The following is a 21,141-nucleotide window of genomic DNA, read 5'->3' on the forward strand; positions in this document are numbered from 1 at the left end:
ATGATTGGCCTTTTTTTTTGTCTCATCAAAGTAAGCTAAGCTTTCCCATGCTTTAGTGTATATATTCTTTTTTTTCCAGTACAGTAACATTCTATTGCATTCATTTACCACAATCAAAATAGAGAGTTCTGACCAAACAAGATATAGAGAGCATTACAGGATATAAAATGGATAATTTTGATTATATCAAATTTAAAAGATTTTGCACAAACAAAACCAAAGTAGCCAAGATTAGAAGGAAAGCAGGAAACTGGGGGGAAAATTTTTACAGCAAGTATCTCTGATAAAGCCTAATTTCTCAAATATATAGAAAACTAAGTTAAATTTATAAAAAATATGCATCATCCCCCAGTTGATAAATGGCCAAAAGATATGCACAGGCAGTTTTCAGAAGAAATTAAAGCCATCTATAGTCCTATTTTTTCATATGCTTTCAATGCTCTAAATCACTATTGATTGGAGAAATGCAAATTAAAACTACTCTGAGCTACCACCTTGTACCTATCAGTTTGGCTAATATGACAGAAAAGGAAAATGACATGCTGGAGGGGATATGGAAAAACTGGGACACTAATGCACTGTTGGTGGAGTTGTGAAATGATCCAGTCATTCTGGAGATCAATTTGGAACTCTGCCCAAAGAGCTTTAAAACTGTGCATTCCTTTTGACCTAGAGATACCACTAGGTATGTGCTCCAAAGAGATCGAAGGAAAAGGACTTCTATGGACAAAAATATTTATAGTAGCTCTTTTTTGTGGAGGCAAAGAATTAGACATTGAGGGGATGTTTTATCAATTGGGGAATGACTGAACAAGTTGTAGTATATGATTATGATGGAATACTATTGCACTATAAGCAATGACAATCAGGATGCTTTCAGAAAAACCTGGGAAGACTTACATGAACTGATGCAAAGTGAAATGAGCAACAGGACAACATTGTACACAGTAACAACAATATTGTAATGATTATCATCCTTGAGTGACTTAGCTACTATCAGCAAGCAATGATCCAAGACAATTTCAAAGGACTCATGATGAAAGAAAACTATTCACCTCCAGAAAAAAACGGATAAAGTCTGAATGCAAATCAAATTATACTTTTTAAACTTACTTTATTCTTCTTCTTTTGGTCCATAATTTCTTTTGCAACATGGCTAATAGGGAAACTCTCTGCATGATTGCACGTGTATAATCTATATCAAAATGTTTGCCTTCTCAAGGGAAGGGAAGGAGAGAGAGAATTTGGAATTCAAATTTTTAAAAATGAATGTTAAAAATTTTTGTTTACAAGTAATTGAGAAAAAAAATGATATCAAATTAAATGTTTAAATAATAGAGTTCTTAAGAGGGAGTAGTTTCAAAAAGACTCACTCTTTTCTTAGGGTGAGTCCCAATACTAACAATGATTCCTTCATTTAGTAATCCTAAAAACCCTGTGAAAGTGAAACCATGTACTTTTGTTCTCTCTTACTCTAGAATTTCTTTTGTTTCAAAATTATTATGAAATTGCTATGAAGTAGTTGGAAACTGCTGAGAGGGGTGGTCTTTTCTGAGTCTTTTCTTTCTGCTGCTCAGAAATTCTTTGTCTTTTAATAAAACTGTATCTTTGACATATTTAGCTAAGAGCATTTTTTTCTTCCACAGCATGTAATGGGTAATACATTGCTTTAGAATTGTCTGTGTCTGTCTGATCCCTCCTGTATGCTAAGCTCCATGAGAGCAAGGATTGGGTCTTGATTAAACCTTATAATTTCACATCCCCTCCCTCAGGTACCAATTACAGTGCTACACACAACTAGCAAATTTTTAAAGAATGCTAGAAGGAAATTCTGAAAAAGGAAAGTATGAGAGGAGAATTATTCAACACAACACCTGCTTTATGTAAGAATGAGCACCAGGGAAGTAAATTCGCCTATAGCAAATAGCAAAGACTTTGCTGTCAAGGAATTTATCATCTAATGAAGGAGGTCAGTCAATAAACATTTATTAAGCACCTACTATATGCCAGGCACTGTGCTAAGCCCTGGGAATACAAAGAAGGACAAAGACAGTCCCTGATTTCAAGAAGCTTGCAGTCTAAAGGGGGAACGAACATGCAAACAACTATGTACAGACAAGTATATCCAGGATAAGTGGGAAATAATCCCCAGAGAGAAAATAGTAAAATTAGGGGGTTGAGGAAAGGCTTCCTATAGATGACAGGATTTTAGCCAGCACTTGAAGGAAGCCAGGGACATCAGGAGGGAGAGATGAGAGGTACTGGGTATGATCTAGGAGGGGTGTGGCCCAGCCCAGCCCAGCCCAGCCCATGTCACAGAAGCACTTTGTTGAGGTGCTGGGAGGGAGTGAAGAACCAGGGGATGGAGATGGGCAGCCACAGAGCCTTCTTGCAGAGCATGCTTCCCTCATCTGTTAGGGAACCTGGAGGCAGTTATGGATACGGCAAATTCCCTAGGGACCGTCTTTAATTGGTTGCTCAACTACAAGCCCATTCTGCTCGCGGTCCTGGTTGTTTTGCTGTTGCTTAGCAACTGGCTGGTCAAGCAAGAAGTCTGGCCAAACAGGATGAAGCATGAGACGGTGAGGGGAAGCTCAGTTGGGGTAAGACTTTGGGGATGCTTAAAGAGCAGAGAACACAGTCAGCTAAGGGAGTGTAGGGAGGGGATATCTCAAGAGTATGATGGAGTCATAAACCTAAGAGAAAAATATGCCAGGAGCGTAGGGAATAGAGCTATAGCTAGTAATGGAACAAATGGCAAGAAACTTACCCTCAAGACAACCTTGTACTTTGAGAGGTGAAAATAAGACACAAAATTAAGACAAATTCAGTTGACCTTGAGGGGGGAATTAGTTGCCATTATAATAATTCTTCGCCTTCTGGGTCTCAGTTTCCTCTGTCAAATGAGGGGGTTGAACTGGACTTTGTACCCTCTAAATTTCAGTGCCCCATGACAAAGTCCTAGTCACCACACCCTAGTTATGGCTCTGCTAGGGACATGATCATATTGAGTACAGCAATGAATACAGGAGAATTTGGAAAGTGTTGGATGTGATTGGAAGCTAGAAAACATGGCATTTAGAAGCTCTGAGGGAACTCAAGATTATATAGTTCAACAAAGGAGGAAACTATATCTCCGAGGAATAAAATGATTTGCCCAATGGCAGGTGTTCAGAGCCAGAATTCAAACCCACAGTCTCTGACTCCACATCTGTATTCTTTTCGGTTCACTATATTGCTTTCTCTCTGCAAACTCTTGTGCCTGGTACAACTGAATGGTCTAGTGTGTCCTGCTGAGATAGATTGCTCATTCTAAGTCCTTGCTCTGCCACCAGCTTTCTTGTTGACTTTAAAGAGTATCTTTCATTTTATAAACAGCAAGAGGTTATCAGCTCCTGAGTGAATGGCTAGTCTGGTGATTTGGAAAAGATCATGCCTAGGGACCCTCTAAGTGTGGAGGCTCTCCAACCAGGCAGGTTACAGAGAGGAGGGGGAAATGTGAGGATGAAAATACCAGCAAATACATGCTACTAGTGGGCCCAGAGAAATGGGAAAGGGCTTGTAGGAAACTAGTCATGGCCATAGAGTCCACAGGGAGTAGGTTATCTAATCTCATTAGAAGCACAAAGGAGATCCTTTCAGATACTCAGGGTACAAAACCCTAGCATCATCCTTGACTTTATCCTCTCCCTCTTCCCCTTCCTGTATTCCAGACTGTGGCCAAGCCTTGTCAGTTCTCCCTCTTCAACATCCTTCAGATTTGTCCATCCCCTTCCACTAGTCCAGACACCCTAATCTACACTCTCATCACTCTTCACATCTAGAATATTGTAGTAGCCTCTGGATCAGTCTCCCTGCTTCCAGTCTCTTTCTTTTCCAATTCATCTTCCTTTCAGCTTCTAATTGAAATTCCCTCTAGCACAGGTCTGACTACGTCAGTCTCCTGCTACCGGAGCTTTAATGACTCTCTCTCGCCTTGATGGTAAAATATCACCCTCCCTCTCTCTAGTTTGGTATTTAAGGTCTTTTACGATCTGGTTCCAACCTACCTTTATGAAATGATTTCATGTTAGTCCTCTTTGCACATATTCTGTTATAACAAAATTGTCTTATTGGCTATTCCTTAAACATGGAATTCCATTCTCTACCTCTTTTCATATGTTCATGTCCTCCCAGGTCAGGGGTATGCAACTTAAAACAAGTACTCATGGACCACTCCTGACAGCTTCGGCAGAACTGATCTTATTGTATGAAATGGTTATGAATAAAGTTATAATTTTTGCTTTGTTCAATTGTTAAAATAAATTAATTCTTGCATAAAAAAGCAACATAGATCTTGCCATTATAAAAGACTTCATCTTATTTTGGGGGCGCTCTGTCTAGCTTTCATTAGCCAGGCATGGGAGCATATAATCTCTGGCTAAAAGAAATGTTGGATTGTCCTGATGAAAGGAGAGGCTTCCTAGTCACTACACTCTAGCAGGCAGGAGATAGCTGGTAGGATGCCTTGAAGAGATGAAGCCTTGAAGCTGGTAGCAGGGAGTAATGTCCAACAGTAAATAGAATACCATTAGAGTGATTATGCCCAGCAGAGAGAATAACAGTCCAAGAGAGAAATAGGAAGTCACAAAGATGCAAGACCCAGTAGGGAGCAGTAGAGACACTATGTGATATCTAAGTGTGGACTTAGTCTTGAACAGCATAACCTGCAGGAAAAAAACCCAAAGAGAACAGTGTCATAATAACACCAGGAGACAGAAGTGGCCCTGAAGTATTAAAGTTATGTGTTACCCTTCCATGAATGTGCCCTACATGTGTGGCTACAATGTTCTTTACATTTACATGTGTCCCTATGTGTGATCCCTGTATATGAGCACAGGTCCCATGAAAATGTCTATTTGTGGGAGTTTACAGTAGGGAATATTCCATCACTACATTTCTTACTGTGCTTTTTCCTTAATGTCTTTGATGTGGACTCATTGTGTCCTCTGGCTGACTAGTAAGAATGAATATCTCTGTGGAGAGTTGCGGTGCAGACCCATGCCTAAAATCTTGGGCAGCTCTTCTGGGAGCCTGTAAGGTTAATGAAATATAAGATCTTCCTCGCCCTTTAATAGGCCTATGTGCCCAGCTGTGATACATCCTGAATCACACAGAGCCCACTGAGGGGAGGAACCTGCTTAAAGAGAAGCCTGCTTAGGGGAAGCTTACTTGTAGGAAGGCTTTCATACCAGGGCTGTGATACCTTCTGGTTCTGAGAAGGGCATGTATACTCTGAGTTGGTATTTTGCTTTGGGGGTTCGCTCATGAGAAGGATCATGTGATTTCCTGGTTGAGATTCTGAGTGGTAGCTTGTTGACAGCCTTCTGACTGCTCAGATATTGTCTGTGCTCCCTCAATGTATGTAAAGTGTATAGCAATATTGCTTTACTCAGACAGTTAGAGCCCTGTCTGTTGGTCTTTGTGCTAATTTCTCTGCTTGTATTTTCTACTTATCTGTCTTTCTTGGATACTCACTTCTTTTTTTTTTTTTTTTGGGTTTTGCAGGGGGGAAGGCAGGGCAATTGGGGTTAAGTGACTTGCCCAAGGTCACACAGCTAGTAAGTGTTAAGTGTCTGAGGCCGGATTTGAACTCAGGTCCTCCTGACTCCAGGGTCGGTGCTCTATTCACTGCACCTCCTAACCGCCCTCAAAGGGTTCATTTTTTTGTGACCCTACAAGGCTGCCCCCCCCCCAAAACACCATAAAGTTTCATGCTGAATCCCTTGTAGTAGGGGTGGTAGACCTTTACCATCACACTGCGTCTGGACCAAGCTACTAGGGGCTCTCCTCTGACCATGAATACATCCTTGTCTGTTCCGTTGGCCATGAAAGGCCTTGAATTTTATCACTCATTCTGGGTTGTCGTCATCACCATCATCATCATCATCATCATCATCATCATCATCATCATCATCATCACCATGACCACCACCTCCAGAGCATCTAAACCATGTAGGGTAATGGACTTTTTCACATAGACATGAAGCTGGGTCTGGAGACCCCACCAGAAGGTGGTGTCATCAGTATTGGGGAAATTAGCTTTACCAACCCAATCCTTTCTCTAAATGACTGGTAGCAGGTACAACTCTATAAGGAAGGCCTTAAGGAAGTGATACAGGCCAAGACTCAAGTCTGGCTTCTTAGATGGCATCTTGCTGCTGAAACAATGGCAGAAGTTGGAGCTACAGGATGGAGTGACCCTAGTGGCCTGAAATTTATCCCACAAACAGTATCCTAGAGGATTGGGTATGGTCCAGACCACTTGGATCTATGATCAGGCCAGAACTATGTTATAATTTTGGATAATGAAAAAGTGAAGAAAAAATATTTAATTTGTAAGAAGTAGATTTTGCTGGCCCTAATTGGCATCATATACATAAAAACATAGATTCATGCATATATATATATATACACACATATCTGTATATATTTATATCTGTATCTGTCTATACACAAAAGCAATTCCTACCCTCAAGAATCTTACAATTTAATGGGGGAGACGACATGCAGATAAATATGTTCAAACCAAGCTATATGCAGAATGATTGGAAATAATGAACAGAGGGAAGGTACTAGAATTATGAGGGTGGGGGATGGCTTCCAAGAAAAGAAGGAACTTTAGTTGGGACTTAAAGGGAGCCAGGGAAGCCGGTAAGTGGAGATGGGAAGGGAGAGCATTCCAGGCATGGCGGACAGCCAAAGAAAATGTGTAGAGTGGAGAGATGGGGTGTCTTTCTTATTTGTGGAATAGCCAGAAGGCCAGTGTCACTGGCTCAAAGAGTGTGAGGTCTCAGGAAGTAAGGGGTAAGGAGACTGGAAAGGTAGGAGGGGCTAGGCTGGGAAGGACTTTGAATACCAAACAGAGCTTTTTGTATTTGAGACTGGAGGCAAGAGGGAAGCACTGGAGTTTATTGAGCAGGAAGAATAACTTGATTAGACATGTGATTTATGAAAGTCACTTTAATGACTGAATAGAAGATGGTTTGGGTTGGGGAGAAACTTGAGGTGGGCAGGCCAATTAGTGAGATATTACAGTAATTGAGGCATGAGGTAATGAAGGCCTGTACCAGAATGGAGACAGTGTCAGAGGAGAGAAGGGGGAGTATTTTGAGACATATTGAGAAAGTGAAGTCAGCAGGCCTTGGTAACAGCTTGGATATGAGGGGTGAGAGAGAGAGAAATCCAGGATGAGTCCAAGGTTGGGAGTCTGGGGGCCTGGGAGGATGGTGGTAAGAGGGAAGGTAGGAAGGGTGGGAGTAGGGAGTTTAAGGGGAAATATAATGAGCTCAGTTTGAGACCTATTGTGTTTAAGATATCCACTTGACATCCAGTTTGAGATGTCTAAAAGGCAGTTAGAGGTGTGAGACTGGAGGTCAGCAGAGAGTTTGGAGCAGGATAGGTATATGTCAGAATCATCATGGCACCTGATGAGGTCACCAAGTAAAGTAGTATAGAGTGACAAGAGAAGAGGGACCAGGAACTAAAGGATGTCTACAGCTAGTGTAATCTGGAGGAGAAGCTAACAAAAGAACTGAGAAGGAGCAGTCAGAGAGGTAGGAGGAGAATCAGGAGAGGGATGCTCTGAAAACCTAGAGACAAGAGAGCTGCAGAGAGGTCAAGGAGAAGTAGGATTGAGAAAAGGACATTGGATTTGGCAACTAAGAGATCACTGGTAACTTTGGAGACAGGAGTGTTGCTGATTGGAAGCTGGATTTTAAGGGGTTAAGAGTGAGAAGACAGAAAGTGGATGTACCTATCATAAATAGCCTTTTTGAGGAGGTTAGCTACAAAGGGCAGAAAGACCTAGGGTGATAGTGGGGATGGAAGAATCATGTGAGCATTTCTTTCAGGGTAGGGGAGACGTAGGAATATTTGTAGGCAGCATGGAATTTATAAAGAGGGAGAGACTGAAAATAAATGAAAGAGTGGGGATGATGGGGGGCAATCTTTTGGAGGAGATTGGATGGAGAGGGATGGATTGAACAAGGAGAGGGGCTGGCCTTGATCACTTCATTAAATGAGACAAGGGTGAAGGAGGAGAGGGGCAGAAGGCACCTGAGTGATAGGAGATGGGGAAAAGGGGAGAAGAGGGAATTCACAGCAAATGGCCTCAATGTTTGTTTTTTTCTATAAAATTTGAAGCCAAGTTCTTAGATGAGAGAGTGGGAGCCATAGGAGTCAGGGATGAAAAATTCTAGAAGATCCACTGTAGAGAGTGGCCTAGTGAGTTGGTAAGGAAGGTATAGTAGCGCTGCCTAGGACAGGGTGGGGAACCCGTGGCCTGGAGACCACATGTGGCCCTCTAGGTCCTCATGTGAGGCCCTTTGACTGAATCCAAACTTCGCAGAGTGAGTCCCTTTAGTTGAATCCACATGTGGCCTCGAGGCTACAGGTTCCCCATCCCTGGCTAGGAGCAGTGAAGGTTCATTTGAGGGTATGTAACAAACTTGTAGCAGACCCAGTCAAAACAGTCTCATGATTTTCTCTACCTTCGTTCAGCAGCATGTGTGTAGGAGCAAAAGTAAATGGTGGGAGTGATGCTGAAGTTTGATTGGGCATAATCAGTGATATGATAAAGGGCTAGTGACTCAAGAGAGGAGGACTGTGCACAATTGAATTGGCTCACCAGGGAGTCAAGATAGGGAGAAGAGGAGAGAATGGTTAGTGCAGGGAAAATGACCTGGCAGAGAATCAAGGGATCAAGGGATTGGAGGTCACAGTATGAATGCAGACTAGAGTTACATAAGGAAAGGCAGGCATAGAGGTGAAAAGTTTAATAGATTATGGTCAGATATAGGGATTGCAGAATTCTTGAACATAGATGGCGGTACATTTGTGGGTGACGGTGAGATCAAGTGTAGGGCTGACTTTTTATTTGACTGAGGTGGAGCGAAAGAGCAGATCATGGGAAGTGAGTAGGTTGAGGAACTGAGTGGTTGGAATATTGGAAGGAGAGCCAATATGTATGATGAAGTACTGTGATATGAGGGGAGGAGTTGGGGAGGAGAGAAAAACTGTGAATCAGGTACTGAACTTAATGAAGAAAGAAGGGGAAATACCTGGGATTCTGTAGACAGCAGTTACCGGGGTTTTGATTGGTCTGTAGATATGAATATTGTTAACCTCAAAGGAAGAGAAGTTACTGAGTAATAAAGGGTAGAGAAACTGGAAGTTGCAATGGGGAGTGAGTATTTAAACTGCCCTACCTTTACAGTATGTCAAGGAGAATGAATGAAGGTGCAGCCAGTACAGGAAAGGGTGCTCGGGGAGGCTGTGTCATCAGGGGAAAGTCAGGTTTCAGTAAGCTAGCAAGTGGAAAAAGTGGAAGGAAAAGATTTAAGATGAAAGGAAGTTTGTTGCCCATGGAACAGGCATTCCAGAAGGCACAGTGGAAGGTCTAGGATGAAATTTTGGAGTGGGAGAATTGAGGGGGAGGGGAATGAGGAGTCAGGTAGTGACTGGTGGGGAATGGGGTTTGGATGACAATCTACAGGAATTCAGAGTCACTGGGATGTGAAAGTTATGACCAGGTGTGAGAATGTTCATCTTTGAGCATAGGATGTCTCTCCTCTTTGCCACAGAGATTGAAGATCAGCCTGGAGGCCAGTACGATATAAGATGTATGCTTCAGTTTCCTCATCTGCGAAATGAGGATAATAATAGCACCTAAAATGAAATATTTGCAAAGTGTTTTGCAAGTCTTAAAGTGCTATATAGAAATGCTAGTTAACTATCATTGTTAGTAGCCTATAGTTGGTAAGGCATTATGGATTAACATTTTTCTGTATATGGTTTCCATACTAATACCCACTCTGATCATGGTAAAGACTTTGAAAGCAAATAGCTTAAGGAGGTCTTAGCCTGTCAGGAATCAAGTCTAGAATTATACCTTATCATCCTTAGAGAGACCCAGTGCAAAGCATTTCAACTGAATGCTGTATACACTGCATTACATTGCTGCCCAAAAAGACATTACAGGCCCTATACTCCATAACTCTCAGTGTCTGGGTAAGGGCCAGCGTTTGCAGTAGGCAGTCTCATGAATCTCAGAGAAAATACTGTGACTCATAAAAAAAGAGTGACTCACAGTCTGAACAGAGAGATTGGTTGAAAGAAGCCCAGCCAGCTATGGTTTCAGTCCAGAAGAGCAGCAATAGATCTAAGCAATGGTGGGATACTTGACGTCTTCATTGAGGGAATGGATTTCTACTAAAACTTTGGCATGCTTGGTACATGCAATGAGGTTATCGATAAGTTTTTATTAAGTACTTACTATATGCTAGGTACATTAAATGCTAGTCCTGGGGATACAAAGAAGAATAAACAGAAACATTCCTTGTGCTCAAGAGCTTACATCCTATTTAATAGATGCAAGATGGCAGACTGATGAAAAACCATTCCATCTGAAGAATTTGAAAAACTAGGCAATTTGCCAGTCTGGAGGCAGCCTGTTTCAGGGGGAAAACAAATAGAACAACCCACCAACCACTGGATTTGGAGTCAGAACACCTTGATTTGAACCCCAGCTCTCCTGCCTACTACTTGTGTGATGTTGGATAAATCACAACCTCGCTGGGCCTCAGTCTTCGTCTGTAAAAATGAGGGAATTGGTCTAGGTGCACTTTGAGTTTCCTTTCAGTTATAAATCTTTAATCCTATGATCCTAAAGGGAGCCCCAGAAAACAGTTGGAACCCTGCAAACATGATATATCACACTCACCTAATTCCTATTGAGGAGTTATTCAGACTTCTTCCTGAGCAGAAGGAAAGGCAAGATGGAGAGTCAGCCAACTGGCCTTGGGGAAGAAGGGCCTGATCACCAGTTGCAGAGAGACTGTTAGAGCCCGATAACAGTTCAGAATATGATGACTCATAAGAGGAAGAAACTGATGTTGCAACCCACCAGAGTTAGGAAAATCAACCAAGATTCTTCCAGCCCCAAGGGTATCTTTCCTCATGCAAGGGTGAGGGCTGAACTTAGAAATAGCCCCTTTCTTTGCTAATGCTCCAGTCACAGAGGCTCCAAATGGATCAAGAGGACATCTACATAGTCTGATATACCCTTATTCACTCACCAGCTCAAGGAAATCTCCTGGCCAGGGGATGGGAAGATGCTGCCAGGCACTCTGGGCCAGCCACAGGCTTAGGCTGAGACCCTAGTCTGAGTGCATTTGGCCTCTTAGGCTAGAAGCCAAGCTAAGGGATGATACTGTGTTAGGAGAAATGGTTCTTTGCTCAGCCAAATGAGGCCAATTATTGCAGTGCAAGTAATATGTGTTTTGTGGCTTATCAAAATAGATGCTATATATAACAGAAGTCAACATTACATTATGACTTTATGTTTGCTGTGCAATGTTTTTATAAAAATAAATTTATATTAATATATTTTTCTATATATCCTAAATTTCCCCCTGAATCCTTTCCCCATCCCCTCTCAGAGAACTATCCTTCATAACAATTTTTTTTCAACAAGAAAAAAGAGGAAGAGGAAAAAAAATCAATGAAATGGATCAAAACATAGAAAAAAAAATCTCACAATATATGCAGTGTTGCATATCCATGGAGGTCTGCAATCTACTCTACCCCCACCCCACCCCACCCCAACTTCCCGTTCTGCCAAGGAGTGGGAAGATGAGTTTTCTCACATCTGTTCTTTAGGGCCGAACTCATTCTTTGCAATCTTATGTAATGTATGTACACAGCTGTGGTTCATATATTCTTTGTTCTATGTTTTAGCCAGGGGTATGCTGGAATCAAGTTGCAAAGAGCTGGTTGTTAAATTTTCATTTCGAGCATTTATTCCATGGAAATTGACAAACACTATTATTATTTTACTGATTACCTAAACTTAAGAAAGCAAGAGAGAAATGTCAATTATGTAGATTAAACTGAAAACTATATCATAGGTACATTTTTCTAGAGAGCTGGTTGTTAAACATTTATCGTCACACTCTTGGTTAGTGTGCAGTGTTGTATGTGCTCTCCTGCCATATGTATATGTAATATGTTTCTGTAGGGAATCTGAATTTCATCAGTAGCCCTTTATATGTTGCCTTTTTTTTTTTTAACTGCATTGAGATTTGTGTCTTTGGTTTGATATAGGACATGGGTGCAGTGGATAGAGTGTCTGGCCTGGGGTCAAAAAGATTTATCTTCCTGAGTTCAAATCTAGCCTCAGAAACTTACTAGCTATGTGACCCTGGGCAAGTCACTTCACTCTGTTTGCCTCAGTTTCCTCATCTGTAAAATGAGCTGGAGAAGGAAATTGCAAACCACTCCATTATCTTTGCCAAGAAAACCCCAAATGTGGTCATGAAGTGGTCATGACTGAAAAATGACTGAATAATAACAATAAAATTGTGTCCATCACATGCATTGATGCTAGAGGCATTCATTTCTAGCTTGAATACCACATATTAAATAATTTCATTTCATGGTGTTATGGGGGAAAGAGTGCTGGATTTGAAGTCAGAGGACCTGGGTTTTAATTCTCATCCTGCCACCTGTGTGACATTGGGCAAGTCACAACTCCTCGGACTCTCATTTTCCTCATTGGTAAAGTAAAGGGAAATTAAAGATGGCCTCTAAGGCTTCTTGCAGTTTTAAATCTATGATACTATAATTCCCTACCACCATCACTAATTATTTTTCAGTTTATTTTGCTTATGATGTAGGCTCCTAGATACATGAACGGATACCATGCAATTTTTTAGGGCTACAATTTTTCTTCTCTTCAGGGGAGAATGCTGGGAAACTGGATTTTTGCTATCCAAAATATACCCACAAATTTGCGTAGTTTTCTGCTGACAGAGGTATATGATGAAGGCGGAAGTGAGGGCTAGGTAGTTAGAAGAACTTGTCTCCTTATCTTTTGTTCTGGCTCAAATTAATTTGCATGCCAGGTCAGAGAGGATCTTGGGAAATTCTAACCCTAAGTCAGATGTAGGACAAGGACTATGATATGAGCACCAGAGGAACAGGTTAAAAGACTTAATCATGGGGCAGCTAGTGAATAGAGCACTGGCCTTGGAGTCAGGAGGACCTGAGTTCAAATCCAGCCTTAGACATTTAACACTTACTAGCTGTGTGACCTTGGGCAAGTCACTTAACTCCAATTACCCTGCCTTTCCCTGTCCAAAAAAACAGAAAAACAAGCCAAAAAAAAAAAAGGCTTAATCTTATCCTGTAAGCACCTTGTTTGTTTTTGGTTAGTAGGTTATGGCAGTTTATAGCTTCTGACTATGGCTAAAAAGCTATTAGTCTGCCCTGGAGAGGGAAAAGATTTTTTAGAAATAGCACCTTAGCTGACTGGAGCTGTAGATGTCCCCAAAGAGACGAAACCCAGAAGTTGGTGGTAGGGAACAATGACTCGCAGCAGCTAGGAGACCCGCAGAATAATTCACCTGGAAAAGAGTAAAGAAGAGAGACAGATATAGATAGACGGAAACAGAGATCCACAGAGACAGAGAAAGATGGGGGTTGAGAGGAGCTTCAGAGACATTAACCATGTGATGCTCAGAGCAGAATCAGCATAGAACAGTGCCCTGCAGGGAGCAGGTCCTGAGAGAAAAGACCCCTGCCGTCACCAGAAGACACCAGCGAACCTGCTACACTGGAAATGTGAGGTGACCCTCTGTGTCTCTTCTCAATCACATGTTCTTCCATGTAAACTCCTAAGCTCCAGCCGCATGCATAGCCTGCGTTTGTGCCCTGATGTCTAAACTCTCCCCATGCCCACTTTTCCCATTGATGGGATATGCGATTGTGGGAGAGACTCAATCGCCACTTTTCTTACTCTGTTATTTAACTTGGAAATAATTGCGTCTTCCGGGCGACAAGGAAAGGTAGACAGATGTAGGGGCTTGAAAGCTATGGTTTTGGGTGGATGTGGATCCTCAGATTACCTTGAAGATAGAATAGCTTTTTCTGAGAGCCCCTCATATGCTGGGACCACACATATATACAATATAAGTAGTCAGACAGCTAGATGTCACCAAGGATAGAGTGCTGGGCTTAGGGTCAGGAAGAACTGAGTTAAAATCTAACCTCAGATACTTTCTAGCTGTGTGACCCTGGACGAGTGACTTACCCTCTGTCTGCCTCAGTTTGCTCAACTGTAAAATGTAGCTAAAGATAGAGCCTTCCTCCCAGGATTGTGGGGAGGATCAAGTAAAATAACAATAGTAAAAACACTTAGCACATTGCCTGGCATGTAATAGGTGTTTGAAAAATGCATATTCTCTTCCTTCCCCTGTCCCTCCCCTCCTCCCAGCTATGGTATTTATGTGAGTGCTTGTTGTTTCCGCTTAGTGGAGTGCAAGCTCCTTGAGGGCAGGGGTTCTCCTGGTCTACGTCTGGTCTGTCCTGTGTTTGGTCATGTCAGCTGGACTAGAGCCATCCTCTATCTTGTGAGTGACCAGACCTGTAACAGAGCAGGCTAGAGACAGGAGAGCCAGGACGCAAACAGAAGTTTAATTAATCTCAAAGTGAGGAAAAATGGCACCTGCAGGCAGAACCCCTCTCAAGTCCTAAGAAGGAGGGCTCAAGGCTGCTAAGGCTGGGGTCACTTATATACAAGAAAGAGGTTGGACTACAACACAATCTTCCTTAGTTCTTGAGATCATTCTCATGGCTAGCATTTCTGGGGACAATACAGGTGCTCTAGGGTCCCGTGGGAACAGTCATTGTCTCAAGTCTTGGGGGTCATGACCACCGGGCAGGGCACAGAACCAGAGTTCTGGGGCAGGAACAGGAAGGCAGTACCTGTCAGTGACAAGGAGCGGTGTTGTGAACATGTGATGGATGGCTCTGGGAAATCAGGGGAGTGGGTGCAAGCAGTATATTTTGCCAGAGGCTGAGATCATTCCAGGGCACAAAGGATTATTGTTATGCCAAACTCAGCACAGCCAGCTTGCTGAGCCTTAACTCTGGGTAACAGGGCATCTCCAAAATATTTTGACTGATATAGCAGGAACTTAATGATATTGAATTAATGCTTGAATTAATAAGATGAAGTTTTCCTAGAGGGCTAAGGCAGCTCCCTCATCTGGTACCTCCTGAATGTGAAACTTTTAACCCTTTTGAGCCTCAGTTTCCTCAGCTATAAAATGGGGATAAACATACTTGCACTCCCTACCTTATGGGGCTGTTATCAGGAAAGCTCTCTCTGTGACTTGTAAGCTGACAATTGCAATGCATATTTTTTGGGGTTCCCATTAATGTCATAGATTTCAGAGAAAGACTTCTTCTAGACCACTTCTCTTTTCTCCCCAGTTACATTTTATCACTTCAATTCTAGGGAAATCTCTCCGAAGTTCAGATAGGGAAAATAGTAACTCGGTTTTAGGATATGACATTGCTGACCCACCACTGTTAGAATAAAGGCTTTTGGTTGTTATCTGAGTTGAGGAGCCCCTTAAGGGAACAGCCCTCCTGGGGTTTGGACCCAAATCTTATAGAGCCCTAAGGGGTTTATATGTCCATTTTATATGTCCAGTAAAGGGCTCCTCCTCCCCCGCCACCTCCTCCCCTCCAGGGTCTAGTGACTACATTTGGGCCTTTCCCAGGGCCCAACATCTTTGACCATCCCCCGACTTCATAAGTATATCATCTTCCTAGGCACAAGAATTTCTGGTTGCCACTCGTGTGGGTATTGCCAACACTCAACTATCAACTTTTTTTCACCCAATTTCAAAAATATATGCTGTCCAGGATCAGGGGCTCTATGTGTGAAAAGGACAGCTCACTGACATTTGTAATGGGGTGATTCCAGGGGAACTGAAAGGTCTCTCTCCCCCTAACTCCCTGACCTGCTGAAGTACTTGAAATTCATAAAAGTCATTAAATACAACACTAATAATATTAATACTAATATTTAAAAAGAATAAATTTATGCCATACTAGTAATTAAAATATGCTAGTAATAATAACAATAAATTAGAATAACAACAGTTAGTATTTATTTAATGTTTTAAGGTTTGTAAAGAGCTTTCAATGCATAGTGGCTAGAAAGTTGGCCTGGCAAGCCAAGAGGGCCTGGGTTCTGATCCTGCCTTTGACACACATTGACTGTGCAAGCCTGGTCAAATCACTTGACCTCCCAATGGCCCATCCTGCTGTCTAGAACTATAAGCTGCAAATGAGACACCACCCATGGGAGAAGGAGTTTCCTCACCTGGAAGTTCCCTAACAAAAAAAAATCACAGGTGTTGTCTTCACCCCTGATAATAATGGTTAAATAGTTGTCATGGATAAATTTTAAAAAATAATGCATTAGTAATAGTTAAATAGTGTAATACAATGTAACACTGTACTCATATCATACATCAAAAAAGTACAGAATCACTTTATATGGAATTCAACAATGACTTACATATTACTGTATGAATCACCACTTTTTCTGCAATATCTTAATTTAGCCAACTTTTAATTTTCAGTTGTGTCCAACTCTTTGTGACCCCCTTTACAATTTTCTTGGCAAAGATACTGGAGTGGTTTGCTATTTTTCTGCTCATTTGACTGATGAGGAAACTGAGGCAAACAGGGTTAAGTGGCTTGCTCAAGGTCACACAATTAGTAAGTGTCTGGAGGCTGGATTTAAACTCGGGAAGATGAGTCTTCCTGACACACACACACACACACACACACACACCTCTAAAGGAGCATGCCCAGGTAAGGTGTTGGCCCAGTGTGGGGTTGGTAGGAGGCCACTTGTATTATTAATGCAATGAGAGGAAATGGGAAGACAGCTCTGAATCACAAACCACAGTTTTGTCTAATCCCTGCTCTAGTCACAGAATTGTCTGGGGTTTTGTTTGTCATATTTGTTTTGTGTTTGGTCCTCTTTATTCAGAGCTAATTGGCCTGTATGAGAATTGGGATCTACGTTTAGGATTTTTTTTTTTTAATAGTTGAGAGGAACCTTAAAAGATAGCATTAAATAAATGAGTGTTGAGACATAAACTATTAGAGCTGAAAGAGGCCTTAGGACTTTGAATGTCAGTACTGAAAGGACTTTAGGGGAGAGGGGTAGGGTAGTGGAGAGAGAGATAGACTATGAGTCAGGGTAAAGTGACTTTCCCAGGGTCACACAGCTAGTAAGAGTCTGAGGCCACATTTGAACTCAGAACGAGTCTTCCTGACTCCAGGCCTGGCACTATGGGGCCGCCTAGCAGCCTCTGTCAGGCTTATGAAGTGCTTTCTTCACCATATTCTTGTGAGGTCTGTAGTCCATTCCCCTGTTTTATTCCCAAGGAAACTGTGGTTCAGAAGATGTTGGTGCAACCGGGACAGGCAGATCACCTGTTGCCAACGTGCTTGTACAGTCGGCCTGGGCAAACGGAATTCCAACTTATTTCTGGAGGCAGCAGAAAAGGTGGAGCACGTGCCATCCTCTGCAGACCTTTCTAGCTAGCAATTTTCTGTTTCTCTCAGTGTGAAGAAATGGAAGGTTGTGTTGTTTCGTTGATGTTGCCGTTACTGTTGTTTAGTTTTGTCTGACTCTTACTGACCCCATATGGGGTCTTCTTGGCAAAGATCCTGGAGTGGTTTGCCATTTCCTTTTCCAGCTCATTTTAGGGATGAGGATACAGGTTGAAGTGACTTGCCCAGGGTCACACAGCTAGTAAGGGTCCAAGGTCACATTTGAACTCAGGTCTTCTAATTCTAGACCCGGTGCTCTATACACTGCACCATCTAGATGCCCCAACGCCCATATCATATCTTCCTTTTGTTGTTCAACAACAACAAACAGGCAAACAGGGTTAAGTGACTTAGCCAAGGTCCCACAGCTAGTAAGTGTCTGAGGCCAGTTCTCTATTTATCTAATTGATTTGGAGTTGGAAGAAACTGTTCAAATCCCAGCTTTGGAAGAATTCTGTGGCCTTGGGCAACTCATTTACCCTTTCTAAGCCTTTTCCCTCATCTGCAAAGTGAGTTTTGTCTAGATCAGGGGCTTTTAACCTGGCATTCGAGAACTTAAAAAAAAAATTTGAATAGAGCACTGGTCCTGGAGTCAGGAGAACCTGAGTTCAAATTCGGTTTCAGACACTTAACTAGTAAGTAAAGTAACTTTACTAGTAAGTAAACTGTGTGACCTTGGGCAAGTCACTTAACCCCAGTTGCCTTGCCTTGCCCCCTCCAAAAAGACCAAAAAAAAAGTCACTATTTGGAAAACTGCATTTTACATAATTTCCCCTGTTTATTATCTTATTGATTTTATTTTATGTTTTTAAAAACATTCTTTGAAGAAGGAATGCAAAGACTTCACCAGACTGCCTAAGACATTAGGAAGGTTAAGAATCCCTGGAGTCTAGAAGACTACCAAGGCAGAAAAGTTCTAACATACATGTGTACCTATCCCCAACCTAGCTTGTCTTTATTTAGTATATATATTTAATAAATTGGTATATGGTACACATATGTAGTTAGTATATATATGTATGTGTATGTATATATGTATGTGTGTATATATAGAAATATATACATACATCAGAGGTGTCAAACTCAGTCCTTCTGCTGTGGCAAAACTCCCTGGTACAGCCTGAAGCAGATTAAAATGTAATTAGGAAATGTTCAACAAAATATATAAAAATACAATACAGCATAGATGTTAATTTGTGGTTTTCTACATGCTATCTTGCTCCAGTCGAATGCAAGCTCCTGGAGGCCAGGGACTGCTTCATCTTAGGACCCTTAGTGCTTAGCACAATGCCCAGCCTGTAGGAAGCACCTCTATGCCTGTTGATTGAGAGAGTGGTCGATTCTATGCTCTCAGGTCTTTGGGGGCTGTGACAACCCATGATAAGCCCCATTGAAAGAGCTAAGTCAGAGCTGACAACTTATTGTACCCTTATGTAGCCTTTACAAAGTGCTTCCATATCCATGTTCTTATTTGATCCCCCGACTGTTCTGTGAAGGAGGCAGGGAAATTAGTTTTAACATCATGTCATCAAATTGTAACTTGAAATCATACTGGTCAAAGGAGATAACATTTGTAAAGTACTTGGATCAGTGTTTGGATCCAACAGGTGCTTAATAAATGCTTGGTCACCTCCATCATGATCTTCATTCTACAGATGAGGAAACAGGCCCAGAGAGGACCATGAGATTACATAGGTAGTAAGTGGCTGAATTGGGTTTTGTACCCAGGAGCTGGTGGGAAGGGGTATCTTTTGGACAGTCCCTCTGCTGTCCAAGAAGGCTGGACTGCTTAGAATGGCCCCCTTGGCTGTCTTCTCACCTGACACTGTTTCCAGCCCTTCACCTTTGCCCAAGCTGTCTCCTATTCCTGGTGCACCGTCCCTCTTTTCTCTCTGCTTCTCATAATTCCGAGCTTACTTCAAAGCTTAGCCCCAAACCCCTTCACCTACATGAGGTTTCCCCTTTGCCCCACCTGTAGCTGCTAATATCACCTCACCCTGCTGACCCTTCTGCTTCCTCAGAACATTTTTTGGTATTCATTCATGTGACATGTTGTTTGCCCCAACAGAGTGTAAGCTCCTTGAGCTGTCTCTATTCTCAGCATCTAGCACAGGGCTTGACACATAGCAGGTGGGCATTTAACAAATGCTGGCTGAATGGGTTAAACCTGGTGCAGGGATTCATGGCAGTCAGAGCTGGAAGGGATTATCTTTCTATTTCTAGTCCAATCCCTTCATTTTACAGATGAGGCAGAGAGGAGTTGATTGACTTGAGTTTCCTTTGGTGCCCTTCCTTATCACTGGGGTTCCTGCCCTGTCATAGCTGCCAGTCTTGGTTGATGAGGGATACCCAGAGTATCCCTATAATAGAGGCTGGGTAATAGATTTTGTCCTAGGATATCAATATGGGGAAGGTGGTTTGCTCTTCCTCACCATGTCAGTCCTTTGTGAGACCTCTCTCCTTCCCTTTCTAACCCTAGGCTGTCATCTCAGTTTCCTGTCACCATTCCACAACCCTTTCCTTAACCCAGGAGTCCCTGCCTGTCACCTACCAGGGGATTGGAGTCCATAGGGTAGGAATGAAGGCCAAACTCTTCTGCAAGGCAACCTACTACACTTAACTGTGGTTATAACATACCACTTCTGGGCCTGGGGATCCCCACAATATGCTTCCACAGGGACTCCTGGGTTAAGGGTGATGACGCTGGAAGGTGTTGGTGGATGGGGGATCCTGACCCTCCCTTTCTCCCTCATGCCCCCAGCTGAATTTACCTTGGGCGCCAGAATTCCTCGTTATGACTCTGGCTCCATCTTTGTTTATTCCTATGAACTAAATTTTCATCTTTTGGTGGGGCTGGGGCCTTTTAGGAATATACAGAAAATCCAAAGGTCTCCCAGTGTCTCGCCAGCAGCGCCGCTCTCACCACTAAGGAGATCGACAAGATGCGTGCCTGCTTTGCTGTTCAAGACAAGCTTATGGAGCGGCTCATGTTCAACGAGATGAAGCTGAAAGTGTTGGAGAACCAGATGTTCATTGTTTGGAATAAAATGAACCGCAGGCAGAGGTCGAGCCGGGCCCGGATTCCTTCGCCAGCCAAATACTTTCCCCGGAGAAACCGCTTCTCCTCTGCCTCGGGCCTCAGCTCCAATTCCCATGGGCCTTGCTGAATTTTTCCCCCCTCATTGGCTAGTAAAACCTAATGATTGATGCTTGCCTTTTTTTGAGTGAATTTCAAGCTGACAGGTGGCAGGGAGTGAGCCAGGAGGATCAGAGCAGAAAAAAGTCTTCTCAGCTCAGGCCAATCCGAGATATGCAGAGACAGGGTGGAAAGCCTGGCGGGGAGGGGGGGCTCGTAGGGAGCCCAGATGGGTGCCCCTGCCTGAGGAGTACTGGGGCAGATGGCCAGAAAAGCTACAGAGGCACGGATGGGTGGGGGAGGACAGAGGGTACCCTGGGGAAAATTGCAGGAAAGTCTGTCTGGGAAAGTTCTGGAGAACCCCCTGGGAGAAAGGTTGGGAGCTCTGGGTAAAAACTCCATGAGAAGGCATGGGGAAAATGCACAGGAAACCCTTGTGTGTCTGTGGGGATACTCTGGGAAATAACAGGGCAGCCCTGGGGGGACGGACACTGGGGAAGGCTGCAGCGGAAGCCCTAGACCTGTGTGGGTATGCATGTGTG

General features: G+C 42.8%; 1 protein-coding gene across 1 annotated transcript; it reads left to right on the top strand.

The window, feature by feature from the left end:
• The first annotated feature begins 2,435 nt into the window (after nucleotides 1–2,435).
• On the top strand, nucleotides 2,436–20,630 carry TEX46 (testis expressed 46). Its single transcript, XM_069078917.1, has 2 exons — nucleotides 2,436–2,582; nucleotides 20,331–20,630. Exons 1-2 carry the CDS (start codon nucleotides 2,436–2,438, stop codon nucleotides 20,628–20,630), a joined length of 447 nt encoding a protein of 148 aa, XP_068935018.1.
• The last annotated feature ends 511 nt before the right edge of the window (nucleotides 20,631–21,141 follow it).

Source organism: Petaurus breviceps, unplaced genomic scaffold (assembly GCF_028583685.1).
Source record: "Petaurus breviceps papuanus isolate PSGF00001 unplaced genomic scaffold, PetGlider_PUasm1.0 91041, whole genome shotgun sequence".
Taxonomy (NCBI): Eukaryota; Metazoa; Chordata; class Mammalia; order Diprotodontia; family Petauridae; genus Petaurus; species Petaurus breviceps.